Source organism: Notothenia coriiceps, unplaced genomic scaffold (assembly GCF_000735185.1).
Source record: "Notothenia coriiceps isolate Sejong01 unplaced genomic scaffold, NC01 NC01_scaffold00037244, whole genome shotgun sequence".
In the NCBI taxonomy this organism is placed as follows: Eukaryota; Metazoa; Chordata; class Actinopteri; order Perciformes; family Nototheniidae; genus Notothenia; species Notothenia coriiceps.
Window position 1 is genome coordinate 1,690,217 of NW_011369945.1, and position 20,934 is coordinate 1,711,150.

The following is a 20,934-nucleotide window of genomic DNA, read 5'->3' on the forward strand; positions in this document are numbered from 1 at the left end:
GGGGGGTCCGAAAACCAGTCAGTATCTGGTGTGAGGGTTAGGATTAGGGTTAGGGTTAGGGTTAGGGTAATGTTGTGAATTGAGTGGCCCATGGTGGTGGTGGGGTTGCGTTTATATTTTTGTTCAGTGTAGATACTGCAGACTCCCCAGATTGAGCTACAAAGACAAAAAAGATTCCCCCTACACTCAGCAGTATAGCATATTACACTACAGGAAAACAGAACGTTATATTTGATATATTCCTCTACCACAATAACCTTTGGAAAGTCAAAACAACAACCGATCTCGATCGCGTCATAGTGTTCCTCACGATCATTTCTCGTACGAAAAATTTGATTAGGAAAAATAAGTATGCTAACTGACACATCACTGGTTAGTAATCTGCCATGAACATCAGAACACACTTGTTTTTAGTGAAGTGTACGAAAAATGTAATTGTTTCTAAAATGAAGTCTCTGAAATCTCACTATCTGGCAATGTAATATGTTTTTTCAGAATTGAAATTGAAAAAGTGACTGGTTGTTTCACATATTCACATTAAAACTCTTGCATTGTGCAGATAGAATGAGTTCAGGTCAGGATAACAGGGCAGCCCTACTTCACCAATCCTCCTCCAGACCAGAGACACATGATTGACAGCAGCTGATGGGAGGAAGGGGGCAAAGCCACTGATCTTTCCATCAGATACAGATACAAGGAGCAAGCACTTTCCTCATTCTCAGCAAATTATCTCAGGCATAGTTATTTAGTTTCTTGCCTTCCAAACTTTTTTGAGAACTTGAAATGATGCTCCCTCCCAAGAGATTACTTTTATATCTTTGGCATTTGCAGTGAAATGTGCAGCTCTATCAACCCCGAACTCTGTAACACAAACTTAATTATAAACAAGTCCTTCATGGCAGTTTACCAATACTTTTTTTGTTGCTTTTATTGGATGCAAGCCTGGCAGGAAGTAGGCTGTTTGGGTTTGTAGTGGTGGCAGTTTAGGTTAAATGATTTGTCAGTGACTAATGATGTAAAGAACTATTTTTGGCATCCTTTTAGCTCCTTAAAAAGATGTTTGCATCTTTCGCGTGCAAAAAAGTTGATTTAATTCAGCCTTCATTAGTAATTAATTAGCTTTAACAGCTTTTTTTAACTGTGTCATTTCAGGAAAGGCTCTCTGGGAAGTTTCTGTTCAACGACATTTAGATGTAAGTTTCATGTGTTACGTAACTGTGCTCAACACTTTTTCCTTTTTTTGATGTGTCTTACAGGGCAATCAAGGCAGAGGTGTATGACTGGGACAGAGACGGGAGGTAATGGATGCACACGCACGCACGCACGGACGCACGCACGCACGCACGTACATGAATACACTATTTAGTGACATCCTTTTGCCATTCATCAGACTCTTATGATATTTTTCACATTTCTGCACAATTAAAACTTTAAAGCTCTTTCACTTTTAATTCTTATATAGCCTACTGTAAATGTTTTTGTAATTCTACATTTCAATTTATCTTACTGTCATTATGTATGCATCATCATTAACTAAAGCAAATGTCTTTTATTTGAAAACCTACTGGATAATATCCTCCTCAATAAATTACATTTTCATCACCTTCATAAATCTTTTCTACTAACTGTATTCTGTGTTTACCTCTCAGGGTGTTACCTTCTTTACCTGAATGAATTTTGTCTCTTTTCTCAAGTCATGATTTCATTGGTGAATTCACCACCAGCTACAAAGCGCTCTGTCGAGGTCAAAACCAGTTGAACGTCCACGAGGTGAGTTCAGATAAAGGCAGCATGTCCTAAACATTTGTGTTTAATTTCAGAGGGAAGAGGCTTTTAAAATATATAATAATTTTACATCTCATATTAACTTAAAGTTGACCTCACTGTTGAGTATTTTAATTACACGGCACTATGTCTAGAAGATTGTTATTCTTCATCCTGTTCTTTTTTGTGCTATTTTAACTCCTGTCAAGTATAATTCAGGTCACAATATAAAACATACCTCTCCTAATGTCTAATTTTCAAAGCCTACTGTAGGCCTTATATCCAGTTCTGTGTGTCCATATGCCTTACTTATGGTGTTCGAATCAGGTGAAGCACATATTACAACTGCACAGAACTGTACGCAACCTTTAATGACTAGCCTAAAAGCTCACTTTATGGGAACAAGAAACACACTTCAATTCAAGTCCAAATCAGAACATCCTTCAACTCAGCAAGTCATCCAAAGTGTAATGACCTCAGGAGGCTCTGGTTGTTAGAGTTGTTAGAGTTATGGCTATTTGAGATCAACAGCTAGCGTCCTCGGCCTCTCCTCACCTTGCACAGCATTAAGCATCTGAGAAGTGGTGCAGCTGACCGGATGAGGAAGGGTGTTTCTGCGGGGAGAATACAAATGGGAGTGCAACATATTGCTGCTGATTACAGTTTTTTTGGGTTGGTCCTTGGAGGGTAACATTGGGTATTACTGTTCAGTGCTCCGGGGCTCCTATCGTTCCCTGCTCATTAAAACACTTGCCATTTTACATTAGCTTTTGAATTAGTCATGGAGGTGGCTTAAGGAAAGAACAGGGCCAACAAAGAGTTAGAGGGTTGTGGTAAGATGGAAATAGGCAAGGAGAGACCAAGTGCGAAAGAGAGACAGAATAGTGAGTGGCATGCAGAGTTGCCCTTTCCCATTGCTGATATGGCCGATGAAGGTGCATCCATTACCCTTCACCAAACACCTTTGTATTTTAATTAGAAAGTAAAACACAGAAATTCCTTCATTTATTCTTTTCCAGGTCTGTGCTCTTGAATCAATTTCAAGATGTGGTCAAAAACAACAACCTCTTCACCATTGACAAATAAAGAATCACAACTTTTCAGATTCCCGTGTTCTCAACCTGACATGCAGGGGCCTGCAAACATTAGCTGTGTGAGTGAGGATGACAGCAGGCTAATGCCAACAGAGCCTGATGTCCTTAAAGGTGGTGTCTGTGTGACATGGTGTGAACATGGAAAGACTGATGGCTGCCAGGGATTCACGATGATACCGGCAGATCATCCGCAGATAAACACCTTCAAATTTGATATGGTCAGGAGAAATAATTTAGTAGGAAAAATGTTTCTATTGTGTTTTAACATGTTACATCAGAATAAATATATCTTAGTTGAAGTATGTTTCATTATTTTCCCCAAAGAACTTGTACATTTTAAAAAGCATTACATTTAATGTCTGCATCTCAATAACAGCATAATATGTTAACTGCTCTGAATGAGGGACCTAATGCTCTCTGCAATTAGTTTAAAACTAAATATGTGGTGTACCAGTTTTAGTATTTGGCAACGGTCAAAAGAAGTAAGAAAACATTGACGTATCGGATGTCTGCAGAAATCCAATATTGTGAATCCCTAATGGCTGTGGTGCTGTGAGGCATCATCTGTGTACCTTTTACTTTATTTACAGCACAGTTCCCTCCAGGCTTGTGCTTCATAGTATGTTTTTATGCAGACCGGTGGAATAAGTAGTAGAGATTTTGGATTACGATAGCTTACTGTTTGACAAATGTTTTTGCCTGCAGGTTCTAAAAAATATTCAAGTACCTTTATCATTTAACATCAGGTCTTCCTGCTTTTCACCTTTTTATATTTGTTTTTTTTTACGCATTTTCCCACATAGCACATTGTTCTCCACTGGTACATTTCTACAACTGAATCTAAATGTGATTATCATTCTGTTTGTCAACAGTGAATCATTGCTAAAGATATATTTGTTCCACTATCCCCACCTTTGGTAATGTGGCTTGAAAAATGTACAGCGCAGTGCAGGTGCTTACGAATCCCCCTGGATAATCAGCTGCTAGGCATGATCAATGCTATCTCAATTCTCCCCTCCTGCAGTTATTGGATTCGGTCGCTCTGCCCCATTATCCTTACAGACATGGAGTAGTAGGACAAAGATGTTTTTATTACTTGCCTAAGGGTGGATAACAAGAACTGTGCTGAAAGTTTATATAATCATCATTCTTCTTTTCTATTCTGCCTTCATACCAGGTGGTGAATGCAAAGAAGAAAATAAAGAAAAAGAGATACATCAACTCTGGGACGGTGAGACTGACTTCTGAGATAAGAGCATTTCTCCCGTTGCACTCACACCCCGACATTTGCTTTTTATATCTCGGGGAAGTTTTCTCTCAATGGACTGCATGAGGCAGTTCTGCTCTGTTAAATGTTTTTTTACATTCCCAGTGTTGGGGCTTATGATCCAGACAGTACATTTAAGTACAAGGGAAAACATTCTCCTGACCTGAAACGGGGTGAAACGCCAAGTCCCTAGTTATGCACAATGGATCCTCTTGTCTGTGTCCTATGAGTGACGAGAAGTGATGGATGTTAATAAATGAGCCAGGTTTCTTTTAGTGCCTGAGTACTTTGGCTGCTCTTGTTGTATGCGTTGACTCTGTAATTAAAATCGGTGGCTAATTATCCATCACAACGATTATCAATCAGCGCACAGGCAGGCTGATGTTCTCTCAGTGATTGTAATACTAATATGCTTCCAGTGCGTCAAAATCATTCTGCATGGATAAGTCATTTTGTAGGTGGTTAGCTCAGAGGTCAGTGTTAATGTGTAGATTGGTAGATTTGGTTTTCCCTAATTACAAAGCATGATAATCAGTTTCAACTTTTTCTTTCCCTCAGGTGTCCTTGTTGTCATTCAACGTGGAGTCAGAGCACACCTTCCTGGATTACATCAAAGGAGGGTGAGTGTAATGTTTGTCTGGTGATGATATGACTGTTTGTATTTGTATTTGTATATTATCTTTGTGCCAGCCTATGTATAATTCATTTTCCTAAAGTTTCCCTTCACTCGAGGTTTTGCTTATTTTTTATTTCTTTGGATGTTCGAGCTTCGCTGTGCAGTATGATGTTTTTGCAGAGTTTGACACTAAAAGGCTGTTTTCACATGTATCTGCTCGAGCGGTAAAGTTTCTCTCTGCTCATCTTAAATGAGAGCACAGCTAGTCTGGAAGCCAATCAGCGTGAAGTGTGTTCACTACAGTTAAGAAGAAGACATTTTTCTAGAACTTAAATGTGTTGTTTACTTCACGAAGGAGTAGATGCAATTTTAATAACTCAGACCAAAGTCATTTTTCGGGAAGAAAAGCAATATCACGCACAATTATTCTTAAAAATGTATCCAGTGGATATTTAATTTCTTATGCTGTTTAATATTAATATGTTAGAATTGTAATGATGTATTGTATTCAATATGGAGCTATGTTATACAGAAGTTATGTTATTCTCTGAAAACCAAACAAATCTGATGCCTCACAACAGCCAAACAACAGTACTTTAATTATAACACATCCGACTTATGGCGCATTTCCACTGCAGCGGGTAGCCCCGTTTAAGCGTCCTTAATCGTCCTCAAGCGGCCAGGCCAGTTTTTGGTGGCCTTTCCATATAGCGTAGCACCGGCTAGCGGGTACTTTTTCCGTCTTTTTCCGGCCCCATAAAATCGTGGTTCTATCAGGCCAGGGCCAGGGCTGAACTAGTGACGTCAACACTCTCGAATGCTGATTGGTCAGAGAGAATCGTCACAAGATCGCGCGCGAGATCATCCCTAGCGTCGCATATACAGTGGGGAAAAAAGTATTTAGTCAGGCCAAATTGTGCAAGTTCTCCATCTTAAAAAGATGAGAGAGGCCTGTAATTTTCATCCTAGGTATACCTCAACTGTGAGAGACAAAATGAGGAAAAAAAATCCAGGAAATCACATTGTCTGATTGTTAAAAAAAATAAGTATTTGGTCACCTACAAACAAACAAGATTTCTGGCTCTCACAGACCTGTAACTTCTTCTTTAAGAGCCTCCTCTGTCCTCCACTTGTTAACTGTATTAATGGCACCTGTTTGAACTCGTTATCAGTATAAAAGACACCTGTCCACAACCTCAAACAGTCACACTCCAAACTCCACTATGGCCAAGACCAAAGAGCTGTCAAAGGACACCAGAAACCAAATTGTAGACCTGCACCAGGCTGGGAAGACTGAATCTGCAATAGGTAAGCAGCTTGGTGTGAAGAAATCAACTGTGGGAGCAATTATTAGAAAATGGAAGACATACAAGACCACTGATAATCTCCCTCGATCTGGGGCTCCACGCAAGATCTCACCCCGTGGGGTCAAAATGATCACAAGAACAGTGAGCAAAAATCCCAGAACCACACGGGGGGACCTAGTCAATGACCTGCAGAGAGCTGGGACCAAAGTAACAAAGGCTACCATCAGTAACACACTACGCCGCCAGGGACTCAAATCCTGCAGTGCCAGACGTGTCCCTGCCCCTCGCTGAAGCCAGCTACATGTCCATTTAGATGATCCAGAAGAGGATTGGGAGAATGTCATATGGTCAGATGAAACCAAAATAGAACGTTTTGGTAAAAACTCAACTAGACGTGTTTGGAGGAGAAAGAATGCTGAGTTGCATCCAAAGAACACCATACCTACTGTGAAACATGGGGGTGGAAACATCATGCTTTGGGGCTGTTTTTCTGCAAAGGGACCAGGACGACTGATCTGTGTAAAGTAAAGAATGAATGGGGCCATGTATCGTGAGATTTTCAGTGACAACCTCCTTCCATCAGCAAGGGCATTGAAGATGAAACGTGGCTGGGTCTTTCAGCATGACAATGATCCCAAAAGCACTGCCCGGGCAACGAAGGAGTGGCTTCATAAGAAGCATTTCAAGGTCCTGGAGTGGCCTAGCCAGTCTCCAAATCTCAATCCCATAGAAAATCTTTGGAGGGAGTTGAAAGTCTGTGTTGCCCAGCGACAGCCCCGAAACATCACTGCTCTAGAGGAGACCTGCATGGAGGAATGGGCCAAAATACCAGCAACAGTGTGTGAAAACCTTGTGAAGACTTACAGAAAACGTTTGACCTCTGTCATTGCCAACAAAGGGTATATAACAAAGTATTGAGATGAACTTTTGTTATTGACCAAATACTTATTTTTCCACCATAATTTGCAAATAAAGTCTTTAAAAATCAGAGTGTGATTTTCTGGATTTCTTTTTCTCATTTTGTCCCTCATAGTTGAAGTGTACCTAGGATGAAAATTACAGGCCTCTCTCATCTTTTTAAGTGGGAGAACTTGCACAATTGGTGGCTGACTAAATACTTTTTTGCCCCACTGTATCTGTTTTCAGTTCTGATATAGGAGGGAAAGCTTGTATATGAATTTGGGATTGTTCTGTGATCCAACAGCATGTCTTCAAGTGTAAAATGTAGCGTGTGAGCTCATGGCCCTATGATTGAAGTCCATGAGGGGTTTTGTAAACAAGTCACAGTGCTGGCAGAAGCAGCCGACTGGCAGCGATCACATTTTTTTGGGTTTGTGTTTTTTTAGAACATCAAACAGCTCAGGAGAAGAGACATCCTCGGGGAAAAACACTATGTCCCGGATGGTGAGGTAGTTATTTCACATCAGATCTAATTCCATCTATTCCGTCATCATACAAGCTCTAAGTACGAGGCTACTTTCAGACGTTTAAAGTGCACGATGAGTTGAGCTCTCCAGGCTCTAAGGGTGGGTGAAATAAGAGGGAGGGTGGAGCTAAAATGAGAAAAGATGGAGGCGATGGCAGCAGGAACCTCTGCTCAGGTTTCACTGCCTTACCTCAACAGATCCGTTCAGTTACACTGAAGAAGTGCTATTGAAGCAAACGCATGAGAGGATAAGTAAACAATATGCTGATGCGGCTATCACTAAATATTTATATCCACTCATAATTAATGTGGGTGCTATGTAGGGCTGCAACGATTAGTCGACATAATCGACGACGTCGATCATAAAAATTCGTCGACGCGGAATTTTAGTGTCGACGCGTCGTATAAAAACAATCAGAGAGCCGGTAACGTTAATTCAAAACTGCGCAAATGTTCATTTGTAACTGCAATGCACTACAGGAAGTGCTGGGGGCAGTATACTCTCCATTGTCTGCCATGACTGCATTCTGTACTAACAACAAAGAAGAAAGAATACGAACGATGGCGGAAAGGAGAGAGAATGAGGGTGATGAAGAGTTCAAAAAAGCGAGACCGAGAGTTTCGAAAGTGTGGGAGTATTTCACAGACGACAAGCCAAAGAAGTCAGTGAAATGCAGAATTTGTAAAGGGGAATTGGCATTCCACGGCAGCACTACAGTGATGCACGAGCATTTAAAACGCAAGCACCCTGGAACCGTGAGGACTGCTACTTTGGATCATGGGTAAGTTTGAGCAAGTTAGCCATAGTCATGTTTACGTTAGCTTACATGTTGGAAAACAGAACGTCTCATGGTTAATGCTTGCTAAGCAAACGCTATTTCAGTTATGTTGAGGCTGCGTGTCCACCAACGAGCTGCTAAACAGCGCCAAGCTTACAGCGTAGTAGAGCACACTAGAGCTTTATGGACGCTGTAATTAATTCCAAACTTAAAATAATCGTTAGATTAGGGTCTATTTTTTCGTTATCCGACCTAAATTCTAAAAACGATTATTTAAAGTTTGGAATTAAATTACGCGTCATACAATCTAGTGCTGCCTCTAAACTCACGCTGTAGCTGGCGCTGTTTAGGAGTTCGCTTGGTGGACACGCAGCTCAACATAACTGAATAGGTTTGCTTTAGCAACGCATTAACCATGGACGTTCTCGTTTTCCAACATCAGTCGAGATGTTAACCGTAAACATGACTATGGCTCTTGGCCTCAAACTTACCGCATGATCCAAAGTAGGCAGTCCTCCGGTTCCAGGGTCTGCGTTTTAATGCTCGTGCATCACTGTAAGTGCTGCCGTGGAAGCCATTCCCCTTTACAAATTCCTGCATTTCACTGACTTCTTTGGCTTGTCGTCTGTGAAATACTCCCAACACTTTCGACAACTCTCGGTCTCTGCCTTTTTTGAGTCTTCATCACCCTCATTCTCTCTCCTTTTCTGCATCGTTCGTATTTCTTTCTTCTTTGTTGTTTAGTACGTGCAGTCAGGCACAACAATGGAGAGTATCACTGCCCCAGCTTCCTGTAGTGCATTGCCGTTACAAATGAACATTTGCGTCAGTTGTGAATTAACGTTACCGGCTCTCTGATTGTTTTTATACGACGCGTCGACACTAAAATCGGCGTCGACGAATTTTTTATGATCGACCCGTCGTCGATTATGTTCGACTAAAATCGTTGCACGCCCCTACTGACGGGACGCGTCAGAGATTTCCACTCGGAGATCCGCAGCTATTTTACCAACTCCAGGCAAGTGCTGCAAGATTCCTCCCCTCAACACCAATGCCTCCTATTCTCCTTCTGCTCGGAGAGAACATTCTGCGTCCTCATAAGGTGCGTGAACAGTCGTAACGGGCCCTCCGACCTCACCATACGCCCAGCGCCCTTGACCTTGGCTGGGTCATAGTTGGAGAATACTGCCTGGATGGGACTCACATTCAAACAATGTAACGTCTACAAGACCGTGTCCTTCAAATGGACGCCCATCCTTTTCTTAACGCGTGCAGAAAGCATTCAGGGAACGGAGAGGTTAAATGGTCCAGCAAGGTCATCTTCCAAGCCCATCTCACGCTGGAAAAAGTCCTTATGGAAGTTAGATTGTATACCCCGGAGAAGTGGTGGTTTCGAAAAACACGTTCTCTCGTGGACCCAACTCAACAACACTCTAATTGGAGTTCCTACCTGATTCAGAAGGGAGCAATAGCCGTCACAGCTGACGTAGAACAGATGTTTCTATTGTTTCAAGGTCAGACCGGAGCCCATCGAACTTCCTGCGGTTTTTTGTGGAACGAGACACGACCCAGATAAGGAGATTTTGACTACTGGATGAAGCACGCTGTTTGGGGAACAGTCATCCAGCGTAGCAACTTACGGGCTGATACAGGCAGCCAGGAGCACAGGGGCCAACGTGAACATGGCAAAGATCAAGGAGTTTGATTCAGGACCTTTTATGTCGATATGTGACTCAATTTCAGTGCAAAGAAGATGAAGCATTGATCCTGCTCAGCGAACCAGAGCTACTGGCTGAGTCAAATTGATGGCTTCCGCAAAATAGCTCCAAACAGTGCCAGGGCATGAGAGCCTTTCCTCTGAAGAACGAAAGCGATTTAAAGATCTGGATTTGGAGCGACCCTTTGCCTCTCCAACGGAGTCTGGGCATAAGCCCTGGGAATCAATAATGACGGTTCACCTTTAAGTTTCACAGGACATTTAAACCGTTCCTCGCCGAAGGCATACTGTCTGTGAACAGTCTCTTTGATCCCCTGGGGATTTGGATCGCGGTGGGCTGCAGGCAAGGCCGTTGGCTAGCCCCAGAACTTTCTTCAGAGGCATTACGGTGGGACGTCCCCTCCACCAGAGAAGGAAGCTCAAGCTGGAAAGCTTGGACATGACTCCTTAACTGAGCTGGAACAGATTCAAGCTACCAAGACCATATACCCCAGGTCTCAATGTCTCCTTGCAACAGCCCGAACGAACTGTGTGTTTTCTCAGACGCTTCTACAAGGCGCCAACTTGCCTGCAGTGCATACCTACCGTGTTCTTGACTCTGATCGGGAAATGGCGATGGTAGGCTTGTGATGAGGCAAATCCAAGCTAAGCCTCCTTACCCATTGCCACCATACTCGCTGGACCGCTGTGTGGGGCAGGTTTGGGGTTTGAACATGGCAGAAACTATCAAATCTGACGATTGATTGGAGTTGAAGGCGGTCGGTTCTTCACGGACAGTCGGTTTTCTTGCGCTACATCTACAACAATTCAAGGCGGTTCTACACCTATGTGCCCCTAACAGAGTACTCGCTAACGGAACAGTATACCCAGCACAGGGCCTATGTGAAACTGAAGTAGAAACCCTGCTGACCACCGACACACAAGGCATACCAGCAGCTTGTCCTGATGTCATCCAGTTGGGTTCTTTGGCCCTCAATATTCTCCGTCAGACAGACACAGAGCAAGAAAATAGATGAATCATTTGAACTTGTGCAACCAGCGATCGATAAAGAAATGTAATCTCAAGTTCTCTCTCTCTTGCAACCAAGGTCACAGAACAGAGCCTCCGGATACAACCGGTTCAAACTTTCTCTACCTGCGAAGGCTCTAGTAAGGAGGTATGGCAACACTCATGTCATTAACCAAGTCCTATTCCAGCAGTTCACACTATAGAGTGACAATGGATGGCTCCTGCAAACAGGTCACACCCCCTCAGAGCTCCTCTCAGGCAAAACAATCATCTAAGGCCGTGCAGCAGGTGTTTACAAGAACGGGGGACTGCGCAACTCAGGGCATTAATGTTCATAAGCCCACAGCTCTTTGTGAACCTGACGCCATTTCTTGAACAAGGATGGATTGCTGAGAGTTGCGGCGGTCGCATCCATAAAGCCCAAATTGGAAGACCAAGAGAAACATCGCACTCCATCCTGCAGCCGTCATCATGTTGCCACCCTCTTAGTCCGACACTATCATGACAAGCAGCTCACAAGGTCCGCCATTTAACCGAGGGCGCACTCGCCGCCCTGCCGGTGTCTGGATACGTAGGAGGGAAGAGGCTCTTTTGAGTAAATATTCAAATGTGTCATCTGCAGGAAGATTGGAGAGGCAAGGCTCCATTTTGAGCCTATAATATTCAATGTGTCATCTGCAGGAAGTTGAGGGCAGTTTGAGGTTCAGAAAATGAGTGTGATAAGTCTGATGGGCACTGCTGTTGAAGAATAGGAAACTGACCCATGAAGTCCTGCCCTTTGATGGCTGAAAGTTATGGCATCATGACACCAGGCCCTCTGGTCCATCTCTTATGATATCAGACTTTCTGGATATCTCACCTGCTACTATTCTAACCGAAGGCGAGTGTGACACCCACCCCCGGGGACTTTTGACTGGATACCCTACTGTACACGCAGGTACAGCTGGCGGCCAGGTTCAAGAGCTTGGCGACCGACTGCTTTGGAAAGGTGGAAGCGAGTATCTGGCAACCCTTCAGCCTCGAAGGGCTGGCCGAGGAGCGGCTAATCTCCAGGACGGTGACGTTGTCTTTGGTTAACGGACGTTCCAGCACAACGTAATAACTGCCCCTCTTGGTCTGATCGTCAAAGGCCATTCCAATTCGGACGGAAAGGTGCGAAGGTCATGGTGAGACTAGGTCAAGGGACAGCGAAGAGTAACTTAGGACCATCAGCGATGTGGTGTTCTGATACCAGGGTAAAGAGATGTAAATAGTGGTAAAAGGTTTACGCAAGCGGGGAGTGTTCTGACACCATAGTGGTAAATTCGGTAACTGTATTTAAGGACAGATAGCGCGATCTTTCTTGTGTTTTAATTTAACAGTCAAGCCTGCAGAGCATCGTAAGCTCATGTTCTATGCCGCAGATCATTTTTTTTTAATCCTTGGAGAGATCTGTCTGTAAGTATAACAACTACCTGTGTGCCAGTTATGTTTCAAAAATGCTGGTTTAATTGATTGTGTGGTTCCATGTTTTAGATAAAGCACTAGCTGCTAACTAANGTCCACAACCTCAAACAGTCACACTCCAAACTCCACTATGGCCAAGACCAAAGAGCTGTCAAAGGACACCAGAAACAAAATTGTAGACCTGCACCAGGCTGGGAAGACTGAATCTGCAATAGGTAAGCAGCTTGGTGTGAAGAAATCAACTGTGGGAGCAATTATTAGAAAATGGAAGACATACAAGACCACTGATAATCTCCCTCGATCTGGGGCTCCACGCAAGATCTCACCCCGTGGAGTCAAAATGATCACAAGAACGGTGAGCAAAAATCCCAGAACCACACGGGGGGACCTAGTCAATGACCTGCAGAGAGCTGGGACCAAAGTAACAAAGGCTACCATCAGTAACACACTACGCCGCCAGGGACTCAAATCCTGCAGTGCCAGACGTGTCCCCCTGCTTAAGCCAGTACATGTCCAGGCCCGTCTGAAGTTTGCTAGAGAGCATTTAGATGATCCAAAAGAGGATTGGGAGAATGTCATATGATCAGATGAAACCAAAATAGAACTTTTTGGTAAAAACTCAACTAGACGTGTTTGGAGGAGAAAGAATGCTGAGTTGCATCCAAAGAACACCATACCTACTGTGAAACATGGGGGTGGAAACATCATGCTTTGGGGCTGTTTTTCTGCAAAGGGACCAGAACGACTGATCCGTGTAAAGGAAAGAATGAATGGGGCGATGTATCGTGAGATTTTGAGTGACAACCTCCTTCCATCAGCAAGGGCATTGAAGATGAAACGTGGCTGGGTCTTTCAGCATGACAATGATCCCAAACACACCGCCCGGGCAACGAAGGAGTGGCTTCGTAAGAAGCATTTCAAGGTCCAGATCTCAACCCCATAGAAAATCTTTGGAGGGAGTTGAAAGTCCGTGTTGCGCAGTGACAGCCCCAAAACATCACTGCTCTAGAGGAGACCTGCATGGAGGAATGGGCCAAAATACCAGCAACAGTGTGTGAAAACCTTGTGAAGACTTACAGAAAACGTTTGACCTCTGTCATTGCCAACAAAGGGTATATAACAAAGTATTGAGATGAACTTTTGTTATTGATCAAATACTTATTTTCCACAATAATTTGCAAATAAAGTCCTTGAAAATCAGACAATGTGATTTTCTGGATTTTTTTTTCTTATTTTGTCTCTCATAGTTGAGGTATACCTAGGATGAAAATTACAGGGACGCTTAAACGGGGCTACCCCGCTGCAGTGGAAATGTGCCATTATTAATCATACAACCATCTTAATGTTGTGAACACTTGCACGTCGTTTACACGGGAAATACATACCGTGTGACATTAACTCTGCATCAGTGGTGATCCTAGAGTCGGTGGGGACCCTAGGCAAACTTTTCACAGGGGGCCACTCGAATCAGCTTTTCATCACCACGCACAGCCGACAAGCGAAACTTGCTACTGGTATAATTGCCAAGTGTTGTGGGCATGTAAACATGTCATTGTTGTGACACACAGAGATAAAGTTGTGGAAAATCCATGCTTTGAGATTGAATACAGTACATTTAAAGGCACGACTTCCGCTCCCCCCCCTCTTTCCAATCTACCCTGCTGCCCATATTGCAGCACTTGTCCAAAATGTACTTCAGTATCATTATTCACTGCGGTTACTCAGTGGCCTGGAAGTTTCCACATGTGAGTAAAGTGTTGCCCCAAACGACACACTGTTGTCCACATCCACTACTATAGTGTAAATGAATATGGATGACTATGATAAAATATGGAGAAGATCCGTGAGCTTATTTAAGGGCGGGCGACCTGTCACATATGGAACAATGTTTCTCAATGGATCATTGGCTGCCCTGGTTTCAGTTTTCTGCTACTTTGCTGCTGATGGCTGAGTGTCCCAGATCTGTCCTGTGGTCTCTCTCCAGCTCACACAGAAGGACACACATATACACACTCACATCCACTCAAAGTGTTTTCATCCTTAGTTTCACTAACTGTTCGCCTCCGATTTAGTTGAGACAGCGGAGAAGTAAAATTATATACTTACACAGTGTGGTTCCAAATCTAAATGTACTGCATTTAGATTCATATTTCACTTAATTGGGGGTCTGGTCTTTTATGTTTGTGAATCTTACATTGTTTCATAATCAAAAATCCCCATTACACTTATCCAAGTTCTGTAAACAACTTTAAATGTGAGCACTAAGATTTTAAACTAGATAAACAACAAATTGTCTGCAAACGTTTTAAGATCACATTAAACCATTTTACTCTCATGTACTAATTGATTTTTAGGAAACTCAAGTTTTAATCTTAATCTAAATTATACAGATATCACGACATAAATAGCAGCAATTGCTCAGATGGCAAAACCGTGTTCCTGAATTGTAGGGCGACATATCTGGCAGATGGCTGCACACAAAAAGTTGCTTAACTGTAATATTTATGATGCACCAAATCCAGCGATCCGCCGAAAAATAGAGAAAAAAAGTACAGATGGATGTGTTTCAAGCGCTGAGAACTCTTGTGGTTCCTTGCTATGTATTTTCTTTGTTGTAAATGTTTTAATACGGTATTAGATAATCCCTTTTTAATCCCTGGAGGGGAAATGCAGGAATAAGTAGTAATTACTGCTGGTGTTATTCAACAGAAGGCTTGCTGTCTGTTAAATAGTAAACAAGTAAACACTGATGGTTCCCCTGAGAAGACCCTTCCCAGGAGAACAACTTGGACTGAACCCAAGTGTGTGAACACATGTAGGAAGAGTGGAGGTTTTCCTAAATAGAGAGTAATCAAGAATTGTATTTCATTTCATTTCATTTCAAACCTTTATTTAACCAGATTGGTCCCAATGAGATCATAGATCTCTTTTTCAAGGGAGACCTGCAGCATATAGGTTCCACATGAAACATAAAACAATAAAGGACATCATACATTATATTTACAGGATACTTTTACATAGTTATAGACATTTACAACTGCCCATAGTATCAACGAGCATTTCATTTAGCCTAGCTTTAAAAACATTATATTACAAATATGCTTCTTTTGAATTGATATGGCAGGTTCAACCTAGATCTTACTGAACACCACACTAGTTCTGGTATTTATCAGAATAAATGTGATTCCAGCTACTATTTAAGGCTGCACATGTCTTTCTCTGACCTTAATCTGTTGTTAAAGGATAGTCGTGTGTTAGTGCTCTAAAATCTGATTGTAATTGAACTTTTAATAAAGTCATCAGTCTGATGCCCGAATCTGCATTTTATCCATCATGTTAATGAAACGCGGTAATCTTAACAGGAAACTGTTTAATACAGAAATAAAAGCTAGATTACCCCATCCATTAATGAGACCCAGCATGGGGAGTGACACATTTTGTGGAGTGGTGCTTCATATTTTTGTTACAGACATTTTGAGATGTTAAAAGCTTATCAGGCACTTATGTGTGGTTTCAGCGCTGTGCTTGGAAGAGGGGCTGATGACAAAGACTATTGCTTTAAAAGACTCACGGCAATTTAAGAAAAAATAAATCCCTAAAAAAGAAAATGACTCCAGCATCTGTGTTCTGATATTCTCTCTTGAGGTCGTTTAAATCATCATGAACAACTCGCTGCAGACTCTGTGCCTTCTGTGTTCTCCCTGAAATGTGCTCTCAACAATGAAAGTCCTTGTGTGCTAAGAGTCTCAGAAGGTGCAGCGGAGCTAAGAATTGCCTGAAAGATACAATCAAAAACATGACAGGTTTAGTGGATCCAGAAGGGCTCGATTTTACACTGTCCTGCCTCTTTGTGCTAATGTCAAGGCTTTGTGTTCACTGTATTTATGTTTATATTGAGGGTCTTGCATTTTCTTGCTACATACTTGTTATTGTCAATTTGTATCTGAAGGGCGGAAATGCTACATGCATTTAAATTAACTTTCAAGTGACATCCATCCAAACACTTTGGGTTTAATTAATGTAAATATTCTACATGGAGTGATTTAAAGGTCCCCTATTATACTGTTTTTCATCAAAATATTATAGTTCTCAGTTGTATACAAAACATGTCTCTGAAGTGTTTGGCTCGAAACACCAAACAGATCATTGTAGCATCCCATAATCCCCTCTGTTTCAGCCCAGTTTCAAAAGTGCTGATTCTCTGTCTGTTACTTTAGATGAAAATAAGGAGCCACTCCCCACGCCCCTCTGAGAGATATTTGGTTAAAAAGAACACAATGGTGCTCTAGGAGGAGATTCAGGTGATAAGGTGGGTGGGGTGGGGGGGAGCTAATGGCTACACAAGCCAAAAAAATCGTTATGACATCATAAAGGGGCCAAAATCTGATCAGCTCATTTTCAGACAGACAGGTTTTTATATAAACGGATCAGGACAAAAAGTGAGCAAATCTACATTTGAGAACGAGAACATAGAAATGGAGCGAGAGGTCATTCAAAACCTCTAACATTAACGCTGTGTCCAGTACAAAATGGACAAACAGATACAAATGTACAAAATGCATCTACAAGTTGCACATACAATTTGTGTGGCTAAGAGAAAAAGAATGTAGGTGTATTATTAATAAAGACAATCCAACTGTTTGATCTCAGATCATTTTATGACATGTTGCTTCTTTGTGCATAGCAACACACCTGATAATTGTCCTGTATGATTGTGAGTTTGATTCCTTTAAATCCATTAACTTTAGAACATTAAATTCTTCAGCCCCTTCATTTTCTAAACCTTTTTTCAATGTCATTTAGATCTACACTCAGTTGGTGGTTTACTCGGTACAGCTTTGTTTCACTTGTGCAATCCAATGCAACATCCATGACACATATCCAACCACTAAGAAGGTTATAATACTCAGTTTATGTTTGGACCATTTCAGAAAAGTATTATTTCAACATTGTCTTTTGGAAGCTGTAGTTTGTGGTGCCATATGTAGTTGGGATACTCCCTTCTTTGTCTCCTGCCAAAGGCCTCTATGATCTGAAACATTAATTGCTGTCATTTAAAATACAAAGCTCGTATCTGATTCATGAGTGTGTGGCTTTCCGCTCCTTCCTCCGATATTAATGTTATGAGCCCGAACATGTGTGCACTTTCCTTCAGTTCTTTGTAGGCCACCCCATCTCTCTCTTATGTATATTTTACAGTAGATGCAAGCCTAAATATTTTTAAGATATTATTTGTGCACTGCTGTTAGATCTTCATGGTTGACATTACCTGATGTATCATATCAAAAAGCATCAACTGATAGACAAACTAACAACATTACTAGTGCTGTAAGTGGAGGGATGAAACAATGAGTGAGCGGCTAGAAATGTATTATGAATAGTATGATTATTATTATTACCCATGATGGGATTGCGGTAATGTATCCATCGTAAAATAAACACCAGTTTTACGGTGTTTAACTTAAGATAAGTACAAATAAAGAGCGACTGTTTTGGTTGATTAAACTGGAAAACCTTTATGCAACATTTAAGTTCTATTCGTCTTTATAGCTAGAGCCTTTTCTGCAGTGAACATTCATCAAGATAGGTCAGATTATTTGTGTAACCCTTAATAACCGTTTCTGTCTCAAAGGGCTTCACAACACTCGCATTATGAGAATAAACCACCCACCCCCATGCCACTAACCTTCCAATTGAGGATGAGAAAAGACTTTGAAAAGCTCATTAGAAAGGAAAAGATTGGCCCCAGTGGGAGGCCTAGAGTAGGAGCTGGAAATGGGCCAATGAAGATTAAATGTTTAATCTCTTCATTAGATGTATGCGGTTTTATTTGGGAAGATAGCATTCGAGGAAACATTCAGCTCACATTATTATCACTACAATAAAAACAGGAGATGTTAGCAATCTGATGAAATACATAATACAACAAATCACTAATACAAAAACACTTGTTTTACTCTTATGTCAATAGAAATTGCAGATTGATGTACAAGTTGAAAATGTTTTGAATAAAAAAAGACTCAAATATTCATATTTTCTGTATAAACAACATTTGAAATTCATGAGTTCTGGCTAAGTTGGTGTTTGTCCAAAAGATTGCCTAGTTTTGATTTGGCGGCTACGGCTGTGGGTGAAAGAGAAAACTTTTCCTCAACTCATGCAGAAGTACTAAAAGCAATTTAAAATAAAGCTGATCCTGAATCAACGCTTCCATTCAGAGAGATGATGAGAAATGTGAGCAGAGTCCTTCTTCAAGCTGTAAACATCAGATCCAAAGATCTGATCTTTTATCTCCATCTTTACTCCTCACCTTTTATAGATGTTTTCTTTACTTCTCCCTTTTAAGTGATTACTAACATGATGTATTTAGATGATTTTCTGAAGTGGAGGCTAAAAAAAAGCTATTTCTTCTCCAGACACACCGTTAAATCATGATCGGTTTCACAGAGAATTACTTTTTCCTAGATTTTCATTAACGTTCAACTGGGGCAGAGATAAAGTCAAACAGAGGTAATTAGAGTCCAAAAGTCACATGCTGCTCTGATTCTGAGAGGCTAATAAAAGATTTATATTCTTTTCATCGCATGTTGAGATGCTTCTTTTTAAATTAAATCTGCAGTGTGATCGGCCGTGTAATGACTTGTGTGGAGTCTCTGTTGTGTGCAAATCGTATTAAGCTTTAATAGTTTCATCCCAAAATATCTTGTTGTCCTGAAATTGAAGAAAGTGATGCAATTTTATTTAGGCTTTCTCTGGGATCAGACTGCAGAGGGGGGTTTAACCGAAGTACACCATTTTATTTTCATCTTCTTCTAAAACTTCCCTCTGGTGTTCACTGATTCTTACACATTGAGAGATGTTTCTTCATTCTTCTGCCACTTTATTGTTTTGCTGCACAGTTAGTGGTTTGTTATCTGTTAACTTTGCAAAAATACAGGAGGGAAATGGTTTTAATGTTCAAATATTCTCAGTACGTGTTGTGCTGCAATGTTTCTTTGTGACATTCAGCCACTGTTGCTCCTGCACTGAAAAGCAGAGGCAAAACACTTTACATTGATGTTGGTGTTCAGTTTTGTTCAGGGAATTGCAGCAACTGTAACCCAAATCTTTCCACAGTAGACCTACCTGAGCTTTTCTGTTGCTGCCACAATCTAAATATACATTACCTTTATAGTTTTAGGTTTATTTTCTTCATAAATTCTCAATGTCAGTCCTCACAGTCCAGGGGCCTCATTTATAAAGGGATATACGCTCAAAAAATGGCGTACGCCAGTTTCTACGCAATGTTTGCGATTTATAAAATACTAACTTGACGGGGTAGAAACTGGCGTACGCCATTTTTTGAGCGTATATCCCTTTATAAATGAGGCCCCTGGACTGNTCTCACACCGTGTCAGATTTTGTTTATTTTGGGGAGGTCGAGATAAATCATATTGTTTGGTGGATGCAGTTTGAACCAGAGTAGCAGCATGGAGGTCAGATCGTCACCAAAATAAATAAATAAGTGGTCCGAAAAAGGTTCATGACAAAAAAAATACACATAGCCTTCCTCAGGCAGTGTGTTTGTACCGGGGACAGGAGACACCCCTTGATGAGAAACTGTAAGAAATGATCGGGGAATCCCTCCGGAGTGGAGTCATGACGACTGGATCTGAATTATGTTTTCGTATTTGGTGGTTTGTGTCCCAGCTGTCGATCAGCTGTGCGCAGCGTCTCCACTGCAGCAACTCTATATATTTGTGCTTAGTGCGTACGCATGGGTTAGAGTTTGCGTGGAGGACCGCACGTTTTCCGTCAAATTAGTATTTTATAAATCGCAACATTGCGTAGAAACATTTTTTGAGCGAATATCCCTTTATAAATGAGGCCCCTGGTCTCTGGACTGGACCTGGGGTCTCATTTATAACGCCGTGCGTAGGATTGACGTAGGAAGGTTGCTTACGTAGTAGAAATCCGAAAAATAGGTCCATACATTTTCCGCCACTTTCCGATTCACCAAACATTGCGTACCGGCGAGGAAAGTGCGTATGACACTTCCTACGCCGGTTTCCCTTTATAAATCACAATCGACTCGAAATGCGGTGCAGATCTTGCGGGCATCACATAAGGCCCATATTTGCCTATAAATAGTCAAAGAAACGCCCTTTCATTCATTCATTTTTGCATGGAGAAGATCGCAGGAAATGACGACAGAACAGCTAAAAAAAACATCTCACACCGTGTCAGATTTTGTTTATTTTGGGGAGGTCGAGATAAATCATATTGTTTGGTGGATGCAGTTTGAACCAGAGTAGCAGCATGGAGGTCGGATCGTCACCAAAATAAATAAATAAGTGGTCCGAAAAAGGTTCATGACAAAAAAAATACACATAGCCTTCCTCAGGCAGTGTGTTTGTACCGGGGACAGGAGTCCTGTCCCCGGTACAAACACACTGCCTGAGGAAGGCTATGTGTATTTTTTTTGTCATGAACCTTTTTCGGACCACTTATTTATTTATTTTGGTGACGA

At 41.6% G+C, this 20,934-nt stretch overlaps 1 protein-coding gene across 1 annotated transcript in view; it reads left to right on the forward strand.

Moving 5' to 3' along the window:
- The window catches only part of LOC104965177 (copine-5-like), a 73,075-nt gene that overhangs the window by 42,911 nt on the left and 9,230 nt on the right, over nucleotides 1-20,934 (forward strand). Inside the window, exons 11-14 of the mRNA XM_010794135.1 lie at nucleotides 1,257-1,298; nucleotides 1,695-1,770; nucleotides 4,036-4,089; nucleotides 4,684-4,745. Coding sequence (XP_010792437.1) covers nucleotides 1,257-1,298; nucleotides 1,695-1,770; nucleotides 4,036-4,089; nucleotides 4,684-4,745 — 234 coding nt within the window. The remainder of the gene's footprint in view (nucleotides 1-1,256; nucleotides 1,299-1,694; nucleotides 1,771-4,035; nucleotides 4,090-4,683; nucleotides 4,746-20,934) is intronic.